We start from the raw sequence: 20,855 nt of genomic DNA, 5'->3' as shown, positions 1-20,855 counted from the left end.
CAGGACAGCTTTGGGGTTTGTTGTCCTCTTACGCTTACAGCTGTCAGAAGCTATGTACTATGTATTCGGAGAAGGGTGCTGGTTGGCAGTTTGTCTGGTTTAGGGACCCTGTGCTGGGGTGACATCAGGGAGGGGATTGGACAGGCTTGTATGGGGCAAGAAACATCTATCACTCCAGGTTATCGCTAAGTCATGTTGCCGACTGAAGCACACTGAGACTGAGGACACAGACGTATCAACCAATGTCCCAATCAAATCCCCAATCCCCAAATCCCCAAGTCCATCCGTGAGGGTAAAGGCTGATTTATACTTCTGCGTGAGACCTGAGTCGTAGCCTCTACGCCGTGAGCTACGCCTTGATTTTCATTTATACTTCTGCGTCCTTGTCCGCGTCGATGTGCAGTTGCACATGTAGAGGGCGCATGTACACTCCTGAGGGAGAGGTTCTGGCAGACCAATCTCAGCGCTTGCGGTCTGCGTAGAATTGACCCGTTGTTACATTTTTGGAGAGGTGCACGTCAGGGTACGTCATAGGCTACGCGTGCAACACACAGCCTACGATGTAGCTACGGCGTACAGTCAACGCAGAAGTATAAATCAGTCTTAACCAGCCTCAATGCTAAAGGGGACACATCCTCCTCAATATTCAGAATAGTAGTTGATGAATAATGACTGAGTCTTCAATTCTTACATCCACCCACTCTTGAATATTTAGCTATAACCTTGAATTTGTACATAAAGGAGTGGCAATCTGTAAAACGTGACTTATGATTATTTCTGAGCGTGAGTAAGTGTGCTTAAGTGTAGACATTCATACCTGTCTCTGCTTGAGGAAGTCCAAGGCAATCTGCACATTCTGGAGTCGGTGAAATCGCATGCGACCCTTTTCCCTAGGCTATAAGGAGAGAGAGAGAGAGAGAGAGAGAGAGAGAGAGAGAGAGAGAGAGAGAGAGAGAGAGAGAGAGAGAGAGAGAGAGAGAGAGAGAGAGAGAGAGAGAGAGAGAGAGAGAGAGAGAGAGAGAGAGAGAGAGAGAGAGAGAGAGAGAGAGAGAGAGAGAGAGAGAGAGAGAGAGAGAGAGAGAGAGAGAGATATAAGAAAGAATGCAGATGAGTGCACTAATAATCTGAGCAGTTTAAAGGTTTGTGTGAAAACAGGACTTTCATTAGCACAAGCCTGAAAGCAGCAAAAGCAGCACACTGCAAAGAGACACAAGACCCTCTCAGGATTGTCAGAGATTAATAATCTTACAGGGAATAGTTAGCATACTGTCACCATTAGCAAACCATTTAAACAGCAACGCTAAACTTTTGCATCACACGCTCTTGCTTGCTAACTTCTCTCTACTAGTGGGCAACCAGTAGCAATATCTAGAGTGCAGGGCAGTAAATGGCCGATACAGTAAGATTTTTGATCACCAAGGCTTCATTTATTTAACCATAAATACACCAAATCTATTAACAAGCCTGAATGGCTAATTCTATTAATTAGCCAAGTGAGCATGGCCAATAATCTCAAAATGGCTAAATATCATCAGATTAATTGGCCTGGCCAATATATCGGTCTATCACTACTCTCTACTGAGGTCACCTAGCAGACTCGCACACCCTTACATGCAAAGCATGCTCACTATCACCCACAAATGCAGCAGCGTGTACAGCAAACCTGCAAACAAGTGAGCAGAAAAACCCCACAATAGGGCAAACGTGGCCGGGTCATCTGAATGAATGTGATGGAGTGTTGTGCTTGTTGTGAATGTGATGCAGCACTGAAGTGAAGTGAATATAAAATGTGTGACAAGACGAGGTCTCTTAAAACACCTAAATGTAATAAACCTGATTATGGTATGTATCATGAATTATGCATCGGCATATTATACATTCTCCTTTGCATAATCATGAAATTGACATGGCTGCCCTTTGAGCCCACGCCATGCAGTGTACAGAGATGACCGTGTGCCTTTCAGTTTGGGGGGGGGGGGGGGGGGTCACACATACTCCCTGAGCTCCATCCTCCTCATCCTCCCCACCCAGCAGGATGAGTGGGGGTGCGCGTGACACAGACGTTCTCCGCAGAGTCGACACGCCCTTTTGCTGATGACATCATAGAGAGGGTCACAGAGAAAGGATGAAGACAGAAACACTGTTGAAGGGCTGATATATGTACGAAACAACAGTTTAAAAAAAATGTAAACAAGATGAACGGAGAGAGGGAAGCAAAACAAAAAAAAATGGCAAATCAAAATAGTATATTAAAAAAACCATAAGATGGGATGAGAGAAAGCAATGGAGACAGAGAGAGAGAGAGAGAGAGAGAGAGAGAGAGAGATCGCAGAGGGCATGTGGTGTGTCAGCAGTCTGTCTCTGTTAATCCACCCTGTCAGTCAGTCTGCCCCAGTGCATCATGGTCCGAAGCCATCAGAGTGGGCAAGATTGAGTGCAGAAATAATGTACTAATGCAGATGTCATTACAACACACTGCAGTGCACGTCAGGCTCAGCTATTTCTCTTCTGCAAGGCCTCTATCTACATTCGGCGACATCAGGAACAAGCCAGGACACTTTATAACATCAGCCCAACCCCGAGGTCAACTCATGTGACATGATCCCCAGGTAACATGTGGCTCTGGATTACATTATGGAAAATAAATCAGATCTCTGCCACATGAATTACCCAGGAGAACTGCACAAAGCATTGGAATAATCATAACCTGTGTGTGTGTGTGTGTGTGTGTGTGTGTGTGTGTGTGTGTGTGTGTGTGTGTGTGTGTGTGTGTGTGTGTGTGTGTGTGTGTGTGTGTGTGTGTGTGTGTGTGTGTGTGTGTGTGTGTGTGTGTGTGTGTTAAGGTAATGGTAGTTGTTTTCTCACCAATGTGACACCAGACAGCACCTCAAGCAGAGAAATAAGGTTATGCCCATCCCTTAGATCCTCATACAGGTCTGTGATGTGCTTCCGCACCTGGAGAGAGAGAAATACAGTTAGAGAGTGATGGTTAAGTTCTTTTGGAAGCGTATGTGTACTGCCATGATATTATAACTGCCATATTCTGTTACAGCCTTTATACATGAAACTGTATTTAAAATTTTGGTTGGTTGCAACTCATTAACAAAAGCAGCCTAGATAAGATACTTAAGTAAAATAGTTTCACAGTGAGAAAACTGCAGTGCAGTAACTTGAACCAGCAGAGGGCACCAGATTCATTGAGATGGGCCAATAAACCAGCAACAAGAAAACATGGAGGATCTTGAAGTTCTGTACTTCAGTGCACGTACACACACAGACACGCGTGTGTGTGTGTGTGTGTGTGTGTGTGTGTGTGTTCAGAGATCCTAAGCTGTATACAGCAGATCCAACACAGCTGCCTCCCCACAGGGCCACAGAGGAACCATCTGCTGAATATAAAAGAACATCCTGGATATTCTGTGTCTCTCTATTCTCTCACTTTATCCCAATCATATCAAGAGTGATCAGTATTATATTATACACTAGCATTCTAAAATTTGGGGTCAGTAAGCCCCAAGCTTCTAATTTATATTATATTATATTACATTTCCATTATACATTAGTATAATAATTGGAGTGAAAAGCTGAAATAAAAACTTTTTGTTTATTGTTTTATATGTTTATTTGAGAATTTCTTAGTTCTTAGTATTTGGAGCTAAAAGCATGTTCTACAGTATGATTTGAGAAGATCCAAAGAACATCTTGTGCTTCAATGGAAACAAGAACATCTGACAGTCAGTATAAAAAAAGAAATCACATGATCAATGTCACAAAGAATGTTTTGGTTGTACATTTATGTTCCCACACTCCCTGAGCACAATATAGTAATTTCTTTCCACCTCTGTCTCTCTCATGTCTCTTCAGTGTTTATCGCAGGTGTATTATCATGGGATGCCCCGTTTCCATAGACACAAAGAATAACAAACTACTCTTGAGCACTGGAGTAATACCCATGTGATGGGGTATTAAACAATAAAATGTGTCACACTCAAATGTGTTCTAGTCTGCAGTCATTCCTGTGGACAGGTACATTGTGCAAACCCTCTTAAACCAGTTCCACATTACTGCAATGAGCTCACTGTTTATGTTAGAAGTGTGTAAAGAGAAAACACACTGACGTGACACAAACTACACATGCCGCTTTGTCAGTCAGTGTTTGCCTGAGGGTAACAGCATACCTGTTCACCTGCCAGAGATGGAGAGAGATATGTAAACACAAATGCTAACAGGTATCGTCACCCATTTAGTATCTGCTAATGAGACTCATGACAAACTATGTGAGCTATGCTACAACAGTCAAAAAAACCCCCCATTTGAATAATTGCTGATTTCCGGGAATAATCACCAGAGATAATCTTAGGCCTGTGAATGTTGAAATAGCTTGTCAGTGGACACAAAAAGTGTCCACAAAATCTGTCACAAAAGGGTGACAAGGGTCTAGGATGGTTTTTTTAGTGCGGGGAATTTTAGGATGGAGTTCCCTCACATCATGATGATCTTATTTGGGGGTCAGTGGCATTTTAAGATTGAAAACCCCTGGTATACATAGTATATACTGTATAACTCACTACCTCAAGCATCTAACATTACAGCAGCAGCACTGTGTAAACGCATCTCAAACAGTCTGACCTACATTACAGTAATACCGGCAGAGTCATGAGGTCACTATCTCTAGCCTCATAACGCTGGCCCTTCTGTGGTTGGTCATCTGCCCTGCCCTTGAAATACCCAGAATTCTTTGCTCTCATGATCTGTAGTCAGTGGGGCTAGAGATACAGAGGATTAACACACACACAAATATAGTTCTGGAGCATGACAACAAGCCAAATGTCATTTCAGAGTCATATGGACAAGATACCGTGGAGGTACCACTGATATTTGATCAATTTATAACACTATATCATTCACTTGCAAGATTCACATTTACTTTAAGTGTTCAAATACTGAAGAGATTAGTCAGAGTCTTGTGTGTAAGTGTGAACGTGTGAGTGTGCCGTGTGTTCAGCAGGACTGAAGCACAGCGGCCAGCAGGCCTTATCATCGTGCAGTGCAGCAGAAAGGACAAAAATAACCCGGCGTGCTGGACTATACCTTTATGAGATGTTTGTTGACCCATTTTGTGAAAGTTTTCTTCTGCACCCTGTCTCGTTCATCTGTGAAAAGAGAGACAGAGGAGGAAACAGCAGAAAAGAGAGGAAGAGGTGAGGAGAGGGGAGGAAAAGAGATTGGGTTAATTATGTAACAGGAAGACTACAGCATCACGCTCTGTATTATTTACAAGCATTCATCTGGTCTTGCTTTAAATAGCCTAAATTTGTCAAACATAGAAAAGACTGTTAGATGCCAAAAAAATTATATGAATGACTAATACATAAAAATATAAAACAAATTTACTCATTTAAAATACGGCCACGATTCAATAAAAAGCCATTTTGTATATAGACTACCGTTCTGTTTGGGGTCAGTATAATAAAAAAATAATCATAAATTCTTTTCTTCAGAAATTGATCAAAGGTAACAGTAGAGATTTGTTTTGTCTCTTTTGAAGTTTGAACTTTTTATTTAGGAAAGAATCCTTTAAAAAAGTTTCACAGTTTCAACAAAGTGATTAAACTGTTTTCAACATTAATAATAAATGTTTCTTGAGCAGCGAATCAGCATATCAGAATGATTTCTGTAGGATCATGTGACACTGAAGACTGGAGTAATGATGCTGAAACTTCAGTTGTGTCTCACAGGAATAAATTACATTTTTAAATGACATATTTTAAAACTAATATTTCACAATATTACCATTTTTACTGTATTTTTTTTATTAAATAAGTGCAGTCTTGGTAAGCATAAGAATTTCATTCAAAAACATGTATAAATCTTATTGACTCCAATCTTTTCAACATTAGTGTATGTGTGTATTTATACATTTTATTTATTTCTTATGTAATGTCAGCACCAGGCTACTTTCATTGCAAGAACGCACATGTATAAAAAACAAATGACAATTACAAACAATACAATATACAAACTGGTGAGACATTTTTAAAACCTACCTAATTTTTGGCATAAAACCTTTTAGAAATCCACAATATAAAACAAATTATCAACGGGCAAAACAGGTTACAGCAGTACATCCGTAGCTACATTAGCAGAGGTTTGGTAAAATTGGAAACTAGGCTGAAAGCTTAAAAAAAGACCAGTTAATAGGTCCATTAACGTTGTCGCCTGACCTACATTCTCCACAATTTACTATAGCATGTAGAAGGTTGACAAAGTAACACATGAATACAGGCTCAGAAAACTATGATAGTTGACTTGGTGATGTTGCATCACACCCTATGTACCTAGAACTGCACAAATATAAATGTATTGAATGCCATCTAATTCAGTATATATGGTAGGGATAACAGTCCTGATCTGACACCTGATGCAGTGGATGTTGGCATGGTCTTAAAACAGGGCAAACAAGGAATTATGGCTAGGAAGTTTTGAATTGAGACATGAACTTCTGGGCCCGTATTCATTAAGAATCTTAATGCAAAGAGTAGCTCCTAGTGACAAAATTCCAAGAAAATTCTTTGAAATGTGGGCGTTTACTCTTAAAATTAACTAAAAAATCCTAGTAAAGAAAAAAGTACTTCTACTTCTACTTCTAAAAGTACAGAAAGCATCTTAACCCTTAAAAAAGGTCTTAAAAAATTTGTTAGGAGCACGGACGAGGACTTTTAAGAGGCTTAAGAGTTTCTTTAGCAGCGGAGAAAATGGCAGAAAGACGAAGAGGGAGAAGAAATGTGTTGCAGACAATGGATGACAGTGACTTAATAAGACGCTATAGATTAGATCATGTTTGTTGCATTAAACCCAACTTTCAAACCAGCAATTAAATAGACATGCCAGCAATCAGTGTAGTTGGAAAGATTGGAACAATGTTTATACCTCTAAGCCAATCAAATACCTTATAGGAAATTAACAGCATGGTAAATAATAAAAGGATTTATATACATATATATAATGTGTGTGTGTGTGTGCGAGTGAGAGAGAACGGTAAAATAGGACAATTTGCGCTTGTAATTTCAAAGTGAAGGCTTAGAATAGACCCTATACTTAAAAGCGCTCCTTTTTCCCCCTTTTTGGACAACCAACCAATCACAGTCTTCAAAAGACTGTGTAATACGTAGCAACGGGGTCAGCCCCGCCTCTTCACTAAGATAAAAGTTTTTGTATTTTCCTTGCTCAGAGTTGCTCTCAGATCGGTTCCGAATAGCTCTTAAGCTAAGACTCATTCGTAAAAGTTTTTAAGCCAAATTAGGAGTTTTCTGAGAGGACTCTTAGAATCTTTATGAATACGGGCCCTGGTCTCTAAGGCATTTCTTTTTGTTTCTTATTTTTAACATGCCAGACAAGTGACGCAGCCAAGCATGGAATAGAAATTGATCACACAGCCCTGATGTTCTATGAGTTCATTACATGCCTTCTTTATCTGCCTCTTTCTATTGGCCTCTTACTGTGAAGATAAAGTTGATGTGGTTGCTATGGAGACAATACGAGGCCATCATGTGGTGCAGACGGCCCACTTCCTCTGATAAGCACACACAACAACCTACTCTCAAATTTACAATAAACATATACACATTACAATCTAACCTTGAGCTTTTATTTCAAACATTTCTGATTAGATCACATCTGAAATCACATCTGAAGCTGAAAAACGTAGATGCGTAAAATGTAGATGTCACCACAAATGTAGATGTCACCACAGATATAAATGTATCAATAATACAACCATAAATAGTTTGGCGAATAAACTATATGAATAATATAAAATCATTAAAGTGATAGTTCACCCAGAAATGAAAATTACCCATAATCTATTCACCCTCAAGCCATCCTAGGTGTATATGACATTCTTCTTTCAGACGAATACAATCGGAGATATATAAAAAAATGTCCTGGCTAATCCAAGCATTATAATGGCAGCCCAAAATTTGAAGCCCAAAAAAGTGCATTCATCCATTATAAAAGAAATCCACATGGCTCTGGGGAGTTAATAAAGCCCTTCTGAAGTGAATCGATGCATTGGTGTAAGAAAAATATCACACTTTATAAAGTAAAATCTCTAGGTCCCGCCAGACCACCTTCTGTATTCAACTTACGAAGAAAGTGTAACGCCTTACACTACGTCCAACGTCATCGTCACGTCAGTGGCGCTTTTTTTGTAAGTTGAATATGGAAGGCGGTCCGCTGGAAGCTAGCTATTTTACTTTATAAAGTGTTAAATATGGATTGAGGGTGAGTAAATCATGGGGTATTATTTTCATTTTTGCGTGAACTATACCTTTAAATTGATGAGAAAAATATTGCACGCTCATACCTATAAACTATATGAATAATATAGGTGTGCGCAAGCAATATTTTTCTCATCATTTGATGATTTTATCCAAAAGTGAGTGCATTCAAAATACATTTTATCAGTTCATACATTCCCTATTAGGGTTGGGTACCGAAACCCACCGGAATGTAACCGGACAACAGAACGCAGATTTCGGGGCTACTTAAATGTAAACATGCTTTCAGACAGGCTGGCGCTGAGCCAGAGACAGACTCTCTCAGTGCCTGTCACATATCACAAATATTCAGTGTTTTTCAACCACATTTATTTTAGGTTTCAGATATTTAAATGCACATAAATACTAGCAGAAAATACACACTGATGTCTATGGAAGCGGCAATAACAATCCTTTCAGTTATAATTTGACTACATGTCTCATTTATATCAGATACACATTATATAGTTAACTTTAAAGTTTACTCTATTCTTCTCCAGTTCACCGGTCACTTCCTTTAATGTATTTCGTGAGAAGAGGATGAATTTACGTGATGTAAATCAGACAGATCCGATTCTCTGAGGCGCAAACTAACATGGCGGTGCCCATCGCGCATTATAGATCAACTAACATATAATTATAAAGGGTTTTAAATGACTAAACACTAGGGGTGTGAACCTACACTGGTCTCACGGTTCGGTTCGATTACGATTATCATGCCATCGATTCGGTTCAATTCAATATCACAATGCATTGACGATGCACTGCATCCTCAAACAATTTTGTCAGTCAGTTATATGAACTGAACCTTCAATTTTACCTGCTCAAAGAAAACACGCTTCTTGAATGTATTAAACAAAACTCAAGTCTGGGCACAGATGACAACAGGAGCATTTAGAACAAATACACAAAGTACTAAAAGCCACTTCAGGAGGTTGTCTGGGCCACATTACAATAAAAGACTAAATGCATCAGATTGTTGAAAAACCACACATGTAAATTTTACTCCTTGCAACAATGCAAAAAAATATGTTTTACGTGTGAGTGTGTTGTAGGCTATATGACATGTTAAAGCCCGATATGACAGTGCTGAAGCGCGCATCGCCCCAGACGAGCAGCTGCGTATCTCTTCACTAGGGGTGGGAGAAAAGGTCGATGCATCGCGATTCGTTATCTAACGATTCAGAATCTATTCTCAGAAATTCAGAATCGATTCTGTGTTCAATTAAAATGGCCACTTCACCACTGTGCGAGCACGCGGTCACTGGCCAAACAGAAAACCCTGTTGATAGGCGAACGTTTGTATGCTGCTGAATTGGCTTCGTTTAAGATAAAATGGACAAACTACGACCTGCTCTGGGGCGTCCCACCCGTGGGGACACTTTTCCCGGTGAGAGGGTTCAACACCCGCACGTTTTATGCAGTTTTGCACAAACGCCTTGCAGCAGTCGCTCCTCCGTTTCTCTGGCCGCTCTGTGTCTGCGCTCGCTGCGGCTGCCTCCCCATTTCAAAAATGTATTTTGCTTATTAAATGCAAAGTTTTGAATTTCAGAAGCATTTCTACATTAAGTTCATATTTCCAACAAACGAAATTCTAAGCCAAAATAACGAAGTGGTGCTCAAGTAGGCTATAAGGCGCTTTCCTTGCCATTAATGCTTAATAACACTAGTCTCCGATGCGGTGGCCGGGAACCTACCAACATCCGTGGCATAATTTTTGGAATGACTTCTCGAATATTACTGAACTACTGCACAATGTTTCAAACTAATGGAAAATTCTGAACAAAGACTTCGTTTTGGTGAGTGATTCGTTAAATCTCTAACATGACTGTTGCAGCTCGGCAAGTTCTCATGTGAGATGTTATGCGCACACACTGAATTTGGCTTCTCAGCGAGCGCTAATGTTGTTTTTCTTCTGCATTAGCCTATGTTTTAAAGATTTTTTTGTGGCTCTAACCAAAGTAAACTTTTTTTTGCTTTAAATAAATTTTATTAAAATGTTCTAAAGAAACTGTAAAACTGTTTATTCTTAATGATTGTTCTTTGCAATTGTCTGGCTTACTATGTTTCATTAGAGCTTGTTAATCTTGAATATAACTTTGTTGATAAAATAAAAGTATTGAAAGAAATCTTCATAATCATTTTTAATATGGCAATACTGTCAAACAGATATTCTAACTATAAACAAAAACATATCTCCAATTTTGGTTCAAATGTAAAGTTCATTTGCACAGCAGGATAATTAGTTACCAAAAATGTATGTTAAGAATCATTTTGGGAATCGGATCGTTACTCCCAGAATCGGAATCAGATCGAATCGTTAAGTGCCTTAAGATTCCCACCCCTACTCTTCACCAAGCTAACGCACACACTACTGAAAGTAAAGTCGCAGGTGCTCAACATACAATCCTATTCATTAAAAGTAAAGAAACTACTTTTAGCTTTCCTATAGCTCAAACAGTAGAGCATGGCGCTAGCAACGCCAAGGTCATGGGTTCGACTCCCAGGGAAAGCAAGAATTGACAAAATGTAAAATGTGTACCTTGAATGCAATGTAAGTCGCTTTGGATAAAAGCGTCTGCCAAATGCATAAATGTAAATTAAATGATCTTACCAGTGCTATTGCCGCGCTTGCTCCTATTGCGGTGTCTTATTGTGAAATTAGCTGATGATCAACAAAATGCAGCTCATATCTGTTGTTTTCTGTGACGTGAACTACAATAAATATGCATATAGTGCGGGAATTGTTGATAAATAGATTTGATTTACACACAGCGTGCGTCTTCTCCAGGTTGTTCATAAAAGCCGAAATGTGCCCAGATGTCTGTTTTTATGTTTAATGTAGTTGGAGCATTTTAATTTCTCGCCTCCCTCTGCCATTATATGCTATCGCGACAACGCACGTACGCGACAAATGACGTCAGAAAAGAATCAGTACATTATGCTCGGTTATGGTCAATTACTGAACCGATACCGAATCGTCCTCGTCTGCATCGCAATGCATCGGAGAAATGATTCATTTCGACACCCCTACTAAACACATTCACTTACAAATATATATATGAAAATCAGAATATCAGATAGTTCATGACATAGTTAACAAGTTTGTGAATATTTTGAATAATAAAGAAAAAAAACAAAACAAAAGCGATATATCTGTCATACAGCACTATTGTGGCTGCGGTGTGTCACGTGAGAAGCACGCCATGGAAACAATAAGGCGATGCGTTGTAAAATATTAGGCCAGGCAATATGGTCATATTTCGGCAAAAGAATTGCTGAAACTTGAAGCTGGTTTGTAGCATACCAAGAATACAGACTACTTTGCTGTTATTAGTACTGTAACTGTTATTTAGTGTTAAATTAGGCCTATTGTAGTTGGGTTAGGTGGCTTAGGTTATATTTTTTATTAAAAAATTTTTATTTATTTATATTTATATATTTAAGTATACTTTAAACTTTTAATAAATTGTTCAATTTAAAGAATTCTTTTTTTCAATAAAAAGCCCTTCTTTAAATGTCATCCAACGTTGTTTTGTTTATCTCTTTTTTATTTTAAATTTTTTTTTATAAAGTATCGGTTCAGGCACTGGTACCATTTTAAAAGTAGTGGTTTGGCACCGGTATCATAAAAAAAACATATTATATATATAGATTTTTCACACAAACTGCAAAAACAATGTTTTTGCATACCCAATCATTCCTTCTTAAATTACTGTAAAAAAAAAGATTGACTGACAACATGTTTCTAGTACCATGGGAATTTGAGCGGGAATTCAATCTGACTTTTGAACGGGAGTTGATACCTTAATGAGTACAGGAAACACACCTTTCGTTTGACTTCTCACATAACACACACCCACTTTTGCATTGTTGGCTCCAAATCAAGCACACACACATACACACTATTGCAAAAGTATTTTAAGAGGAAATAAATGTGTCAAGGTTCTTCTTAAGAGAGACTTGCTCCCTTTTTGCACATGTCTGTGACAGTCACACAGAGGCACATTCTCTTGTTTCTCAGTACAGTGAGTCATTGTGTGTTGCTTCACACACCCTGCACTGGGCAAACATGGTACAGAAACTATATACATTAAAACCTAACCTCAAGCTTTTATTATACAATTGACAATTGCAAACACTTCTGATTAGATAAGTCACATCTGAAGCTGCAAAATATGTGTGTAAAATGTAGATGTAACACACACACACACACACGTTACCACAGATTCTGTATAAATACAGAATCTTTTTCAGTACAGTAAGTCATTGTGTGTTGCTTTACACACCCTGCGCTGGGCAAACATGGTACAGAACCGCACACCGTCATGTTCACGCTCATCCACACCGATGCAGCATCACAACAATGGTGGACAGACACATATCAGCAAAGCACACATCCGCTGACACACAAATCACAGTGCCCATGTGACTAGGTGACGACACATGCACAGGAACACAAATAGAAACTGACCTGCGCAGCACATGAGCGCGTGCAGATGAGCATTCAGGCTCCGTTCGGTGCAATATTCAGGCCACATTCTGCTGATGACTTATTCCTTTTGGCTTCCAAATGATCTACCTTCTCCTTCGTCTTCGTGACATGTCTCTGAGTGTGGTGCTTCACACCTTTAATCCAAACACACTCTGGCTGGAATCAGAAAGCTCTCCTTCAGAGTTAAAAATTCAAGTCCACAGCTGAGTGAAAAGGCATCGATATTTTCACTTCCTTATTTTCTATCTTCAGCGCCCACGCTCTACCTCCTCAATCGCCGGTCTTCTTGTTTGCTGCCATATCAAAGTTCAGTTTAAGCAAGCAGTTTGGCTCACACGTGCATGTCAAACTCGACAAGAGCTCCTCCTTCACTACAAATAAGGACTGACGTTCCCCTCCTCCCCCAAACCTCGGCTACTCTTGCTCTCTCCGAGGTGAGATCTGTCGTAAACCCAGTAGAGAGTGCTGTCTTCTGCACCTCTCACTTAAGCACTCACAATCCGTGATTACTCAGTTTCCTGCGGTTGAATGAAGAACATTTGTGCAGCAATCTTTCTTCAAGAGTATCTGTGCACTGTGTAGTTTATTCAAAGGTCCATATCATAAAGAGCGTTTTGATGCAGGCTGACAAGGTCCATTCGAGCAATAAACAAGTGAACGACGAGCTGTTACATCATCATCATTCCCTACATGCAGAGCTCTGCAAGTATATAATGCAACTGAGGAGAAAGGATTGAAAGTGAAAGTGAAAATGAGAGTGAATGTGGGGGGAAAGAGGGAGATAAAAAGGTATCCTGGGGACTTTTAGGGATGAATGAAAACAATGGACAAGTATGGGGCTGCACGAAAATGGTTCAACTAATAATCACGATTTTACTCAAATTATAATTGATATTATTAAAATCACAATTGTTTTCATTTGAGAAATGTATTTTTTACATTTTATTAGAATTACTACACTATCGCATAAGCACAAAAACTCGTTCCTTATTTGACATTATCTCTACATTATGAAAACTGGTAAAACCTTAAGAAGCAGTGAAATTCCATTACAATAATTCCAAACTATGTTAATGTTTTCTATTAAAACAACAAAAAAGACTCCATCTATACATGTATTGTATTAAAGGTTCGTAGGTGCAGTGATTCAGCAACCACCGTTGCAAACAATATAGTCTAGATTCATGTATGGATATATTGCAAATACCACAGACAAGAAATGCAGAAATCGTGATTACAGTTAAACTATGAATAACCATGCAGCCCTACTAGTTATGTAGCTCAATCTCCAATTGTCATGGTCACATGATCACAAACTGCAGAAACGGGGTCCTTTTACTGTGATCACAAACATGAGTCAGCAAAACAGGCAGTGAAGTAACTACCGCGATGCTTGCATGATCTCATAAAGCAGCGACCGAATACAGAGCCACAGCCAATGTGCAGGCAGAAGTGATCTCACAGTGTCCCATAGGTCTTTAAATCCCTGCAATGATGCTGAAGGCAAAGAAAGGTCCTGATTATCCTTAGAGAGCAGAATGCACACCTAGTCCGTCACAAATGTTCACTCACAATGCCATTACAAGACAGCAGGGGCTCTTCTCTCATTTCCTTCCTGAAGGTATAGCTCTTTTCCATTAGTGGTCCTTTTCACTTGTACCATCTTTGTCTTTTCCTCTAGCAAATTCGGAATTAAATCCTTTCTTCCGTTTCCATGTTTCTCATCTGTTTTTTTTTTTGGAGACACCGTTGTTCGGCTGCTTTCGCCTCCTGCGGCCCTCTGAACTATAAATACCAGGCAGAGCTTACACTCCTAATGCCACACAGAGTGCTTATCCCTCCTCTCTCGCTCTCCCACCCTCTCTTTTTTCGTGGTTATCACGTCTAATCTCTCATCAGGTCCGGTTGGACAGAGCTCCCTCGTCCGTGTTTTCTCATCTCTTTTCTCTTGCGTTTTCTGAGCCCAGGCTTTCTTCTCTTTCATTCATTTTCATTTTTAGATTTGCGTTACTCACTCCCTCTCCACGGTGGCACTCAGAGGCTGGCACAGCTCGTGTCCTCTTCTTCTCCTCCCTCCCTTACATGCTACTTCTGTTCTTCTCCATTTGTTTTTCCACATGAACAACAAAGTCCAATCCATGGGATTCTGGGAAACAGGGAATGACGTACCCCATTTCAAACTGAACATGGGAATCAGAAAAAGGACAAGACCCAAGCTCGTCATATTCTATCTTTGTATAATCCATGCAATTAGCTGATCTCCCCTCCAGCCAGCCCACTTCATCCGATTAGTGCGATATTACATTTGGGATCCTTGTGACCACAGTTCTCTAATGAGTGAACCTAGTTAGCACAGTAACATCTGGAACAGAGATTGACTGATATGGCTTTATTTAAATGGTCGATGGCAACGTGTAAAGTGCACAATTTTTTGTGAAATCAAATATTTGGCACAACAAAAAAACTTTTACTGATTCAGTAAATTGTAATATACACAGACACGCACACACACACACACACACACGCACACACACACACACACACACACACACACGTTTGGGTTCAGTCAGACTTTTTTTTTTTAACCCTTTGACGTTCACACCGGTGTGATTCGACTGTTCAGTGCGTCATACAGACTATATAAATTGACGACCAGATACACATTGCATAGGTATTAAAAGGTAACTATAAAATTGTCTCTATTATTCTCCCAGTTCACCAGCCACTTACTTTCATGTATTTCCGGAGAACTGGATGAATGTGTTGTAAATCCGACAAATGCGCTTCTCTGAATTGCGGCGCCCTTCACGCGTTATCAGCTAACATGATCATTTAGAGGTTTTTAATAATAATAAAGTGATACGTTCTAAAATAATGGTCACCTTAAACTTATGCTGAGGGGGTCAGCTATAATATTTTAAACTGGGTTAATTTTTTGTTTTCCAGCAAGGATGCCTTAAATTGATCAAAAGTGAGAGTAAAAACATATAAATGGAAAGATTTATAATGTAATGTGCAGCAAATCATACGTATGTATGCATGTACGTACACTCACACAAAGGTCAAAAGTTTGAGAATGGTAAGACTTTTAAATGTTTTTAAAGAAGTCTCTTCTGCTCACCAAGGCTGCATTTATGTTATTAAAAATACAAAAAAGCTGTAATATTCTGAAATATTATTAAAATGTAAAATAACTTTTCTATTTGAATATATTTTAAAATGTAATTTATTCCTGTGATGCAAAGCTGAATTGAGCATCACTATTCCAGTCTTCAGTGTCACATGATCCTTCAGAAATCATTCTAATATGATGATTTGCTGCTCAAGAAACATTTATGATTATTATGATTATTAAAAATAATTTTTTTTGGATTCTTTGATGAATAGAATGGGGGGGGGGGGGGCTTAATACATTAATTCCGCAAGGATGCATTCAATTGATCAAGTGACAGTATAGACATTGCAAAAGCTTTATATTTCAGAAAAATGATGTTCTTTTGAATTTTGAACTTTCTATTCATTAAATAATCCAGGAAAAAAATTGCAAATCGGCATAGAATGATTTCTGAAGGATCATGTGACTCTAAAGACTGGAGTAATGATGCAAAAAATTCAGCTTTGAATCACTAAAATAAATTGCATTTTAAAATATATTCAACTGGAAAAAAAAATTATTTTAAATTGTAAAAATCTTTCACAATAGTACTGTTTTTGCTGCATTTTCGATCAAATAAATGCAGCACTGGTGAGCAGAAGAGACTTCTTTAAAAACATTTTAAAAATCTTCAAGGATTTTATACACACACACACACACACACACACACACACACACACACACACACACACACACACACACACACACACACACACACACACACACACACACACACACACACACACACACACACACACACACACACACACACACACACACACACACACACACACACACACACACACACACACACACACACACACACACACACACACACACACACACACACACACACACACACACACACACAGATCAGGCACAACATTATGACCTAATATTGTGCTGGTCCCCCTTTTGCAGCCAAAACAGCCCTGACCCGTCGAGGCATAGACTTCACTAGACCCCTGAAGGTGTGCTGTGGTTTCTGGCACCAAGATGTTAGCAGCAGATCCTTTAAGTCCTGCAAGTTGCGAGGTGGGGCCTCCATGGATCGGACTTGTTTGTTCAGCAAATCCTACAGATGCTCGATTGGTACCCAAGGTTTCCCAGCACAACATTGCCCAAAACATCACACTGCCTCCACCGGCTTGCCTTCTTCCCATAGTGCATCCTGGTGCACACGCACCCGGCCATCCACGTGATGTAAAAGAAACCAGGCCAGAAATGTATCAGACCAGGCCACCTTTTAATATAATTTTAATATAAAAATATATTATTTATAATAATAATAATAATAATAATAGTAATAGTAATAGTAAGTAATAGTAATCATAATCATAATAATGTCACAATAATACAGTTTCTACTTTACATTGATCAAATAAATGATGACCATTACCATACCATTAGTCATTAAAGGTCCTGTTCTTCGTGATCCCATTTTTCAAACTTTAGTTAGTGTGTAATGTTGCTGTTAGAGCATAAATAATACCTGTAAAATTATAAAGCTCAAAGTTCAATGCCAAGCGAGATATTTTATTTAACAGAAGTTCCCTTTCAAAGCCTACAGCGAACGGCCGGTTTGGACTACATCCTGGTACTTCCTGCTTTAATTACGTCAGTAGAACAGTTTATTATTGACTAACCTCCACCCACAAGAATACGCAAAAAAGGGGGCGTGGTCTTGTTGCTCCCTCGTGGAGAAGAGGAAGTGTTGCGTTCGGTTCGGTTGTGTTTGTCGCCATGTCGTTCAGACGCTGTTATTTTCATCCCGGAGTCAAATCACCTTTGTTTGGCCTCAGGGGCTGTAGTTTGAGCACGTTCATCTCCCCGTTATGGTAAGAGGCGTGACCGTCCCGGGCAACGTGCCCTAATCTGCTGTCGAATCACAACACGGGAACCGCTGGCACAATCAGAACTCGTTACGTGTTTCTGAAGGAGGGACTTCATAGAACGAGGAAATTCTCAGGCCGTTTTGAGGACAGTGAAAACAGCGGTATACAGATAAGTAAATTGTGTGAAAAATACTGTGTTTTTTTACACATGAAACATGAACACATGTTATATTGCACACTGTAAACACAATCAAAGCTTCAAAAAAAACACGAAAAACGGGACCTTTAATCAAGCTTGTGTGGTTAAAGAATAACAATACCAAAGAATTGTATCTAGTTAGGTTACAATGTTATGACAGCATTTTAGTAGTGAAAACATCCCAAAAACATGCTATTTGAACTGAATATATAATATTATAAAGGCAGAAGAGGTGAAAGCCAAATGTTTCCCAATTCTCAGGGATAAAGAGGTGCTGGGACTGTAACAGTAAGCCTCTGCAGGAGGAGCCAAAGCACTAATACACATTAAAATAAAGTCTATTAGACTTGGTGTAGTAGCGGGATTCGGACCAGCAATGACCTAAGAGGACACTGGGATTGATGGATAACAGTGGACAACACTCTACATGGAGCTTGTTTTGTATTTGTGTACCAAATAAACTGCCCAGACTTGAGGTTTACCGCAATTGTATTAACACATAATCGAGTATAACAGCAAGGACAAAAGGTGGTTGCCAGCACAAACCAAACACAGACAGACAGACACAAAAGCTAATAACGGAATGCGCCCAACCCATGCGCTTTACCCACACCCATGTTCTGCAACACTTCCTGCTGTAGCTAATAATAACCTCTGTGTAGCAGTATTGCATCTCTTTCTCTTTTCAATCTCTTCACCACATGCAGGCTACGACTGCTAGCATACACACTAGAGAAACAGACCTTGTGCGACCCATCGCTTGCTCACCCTAATACACATATGCATGGGTGCAAATCATCCAAAAGAACAGCCTCCCGGTGCTGACTGTTCCACTCAGACATTTCCACAGACCAAGCCGCATGAGAGTTACATAAGTAACAGTCTGTCTGACAGACAGATTTGGCCACTTCTATCAAACTTTGCTCAAAGGTTGTCATGATACCTTAATCTCATCCTACGGTTACAATGTCACAATACCACAAATTCTTTACCAATGTTCTTTATATTGAATGAAATGTGTATTTTGGTTTTATTCTGGTGGGTAATGATGCACTGATATCATTGTGGTTGATTTGATAAGCCAATGATTATGTTGATGTCATGGTCAATACCGGAGATATACAAATTCTATACGATTTTGTCTAATTAAAGTATGAATAAAAATCACAACAAACTAAATGTGACAAAAAACTAATATATTGTGCCTCCCAAACACAATACTACTATTCAAAGAATCCTGTAGTGCCACCAGTAAATATTAGGTATTGTGATACTAATGTGGCAGCGTGCAACACTAGTGTGCCCAACCCGCATACACATCACTCTACATCGTCCCCATTTGACTTGATCCTTCCTGACGGACGGCAATCATCAATAATGCTCACCAGGACATTCAACATTACCCAGGGCAGCCTCTGTCCTTCACCCAAAGCTCTGTAGTCAAAGTCTAAACTAGCCACATGGGTATAGAACACAAATCCTTTTCACACATTCATACTGCTGCGATATTTACAACAGTCTTACTGTATGTAATGTGGCACGTGACCGTAAGCCGACTGCATAAATTATAGCAGTGCTGCAAGTAACGTTTACATGCCAAAGACAAACTCTGCATTGACAGTTTAACACTGTGTGAAGCTCATGATTATCAGTACCATGTGAGATTGTGAAATAACATGCTGAGCGATACGCTGAGTCGCTGACAAGTTTATTACAACAGAGCGGACAGCACTAATATAAAAGTACCTTATAAGTGTTAGTACGTTGTCATCTCCATACAATAAAATCTGTGCACAATCTTAAAAACAAAAAGTTTTGGCTCAAAAACAAAAAAACTTTGCATCAAAGAGTTATGAAGACTTGATTATGCTCAACCGACAAACCGCACAGGAGTTACAGGATGTGACTTAAAAATGTGTTTATGATACAAATGTGATAATGGAAAAACAAAAGTTGCTCCAAGTAATTTAAAGGATTAGTTCACTTCAGAATTAAAGTTTCCTGATAATTTCCCCCATGCCATCCAAGATGTTCATCTTTCTTCAGTTGAAAAGAAATTATGTTTTTTGAGAGAAACATTCCAGGATTTTTCTCCATATAGTGAACGGCAACCAACGGGTTGTAGGTCCAAATTGTATTTTTGTAATTGTACATAGGCGAAAGTACTGACCCAGTGCTGAAAAACTCAAATTTTCTCGTCCAACTTCAAAATCGGCCAACATTGCTGGTTTACCTTTTTTTTTGTAAAGGGGCATTTAATTGAATTTTTGCATGTTCGCTTTGTTAACACTGAGTTGGTACTTCCACCTAGGTCTTGCGTGACCTTTTCAACGTGATTACGTAATGCGCGGTACATCGCAGAGCAGTGCAAGACAAGCATTTGTGGTTAAAGACAAGTATATAATTGTTTTGTTGTTGTTTTTTTTTGAAAATGACTGATCATTTCGCTAGATAAGACCCCTATTCCTCGGCTGGGATCGTGTAGAGCCTTTGAAGCTGCATTGAAACTGCAATTTGGTCCTTCAGCCCATTGTACCCCATTGAAGTCCACTGAGAAAAATCCTTGAAAGTTTTCCTCAAAAAAATTAATTTCTTTTCAACTGAAAAAAGAAAGATATGAACATCTTGGATGACATGGGGGTGAGTAAATCATCAGCAAATTTTAATTCTGAAGTGAACTAATCCTTTAAAAAATTGAATGGTGGGAAATTAATTAAGCTGGCTGGGAACACCCGATTTTCAGAAACAGAAACTTGGGCAGAGAATATGAATATGCAAATTAGTCCCCGACTCAATCACACCAGCTCGGACTACTTGTTCCAGTAAAGTTTCTTTAGTAAATGCTGCACAATGG

General features: G+C 39.3%; 1 protein-coding gene across 5 annotated transcripts in view; it reads right to left on the bottom strand.

The window, feature by feature from the left end:
• macf1a (microtubule actin crosslinking factor 1a) overlaps positions 1 to 20,855 on the bottom strand; it is a gene marked incomplete at its 5' end in the record, with an annotated part of 170,120 nt that overhangs the window by 99,275 nt on the left and 49,990 nt on the right. For 2 of the 5 annotated variants that reach the window (XM_079829978.1, XM_079829977.1), the window contains 3 exons: positions 818 to 895; positions 2,866 to 2,955; positions 5,092 to 5,153. In XM_079829978.1, coding sequence (XP_079686104.1) covers positions 818 to 895; positions 2,866 to 2,955; positions 5,092 to 5,153 — 230 coding nt within the window. Of the gene's footprint in view, positions 1 to 817; positions 896 to 1,995; positions 2,092 to 2,865; positions 2,956 to 5,091; positions 5,154 to 12,792; positions 14,603 to 20,855 lie in introns of those variants that run through there. The other 3 variants (XM_079829987.1, XM_079829986.1, XM_079829979.1) reach the window with 3 other exon arrangements.

Source organism: Gobio gobio (genome assembly GCF_949357685.1).
Source record: "Gobio gobio genome assembly, chromosome: 11".
NCBI classification, from domain to species: domain Eukaryota; kingdom Metazoa; phylum Chordata; class Actinopteri; order Cypriniformes; family Gobionidae; genus Gobio; species Gobio gobio.
This window is presented reverse-complemented; position numbering and strand designations above follow the sequence as displayed.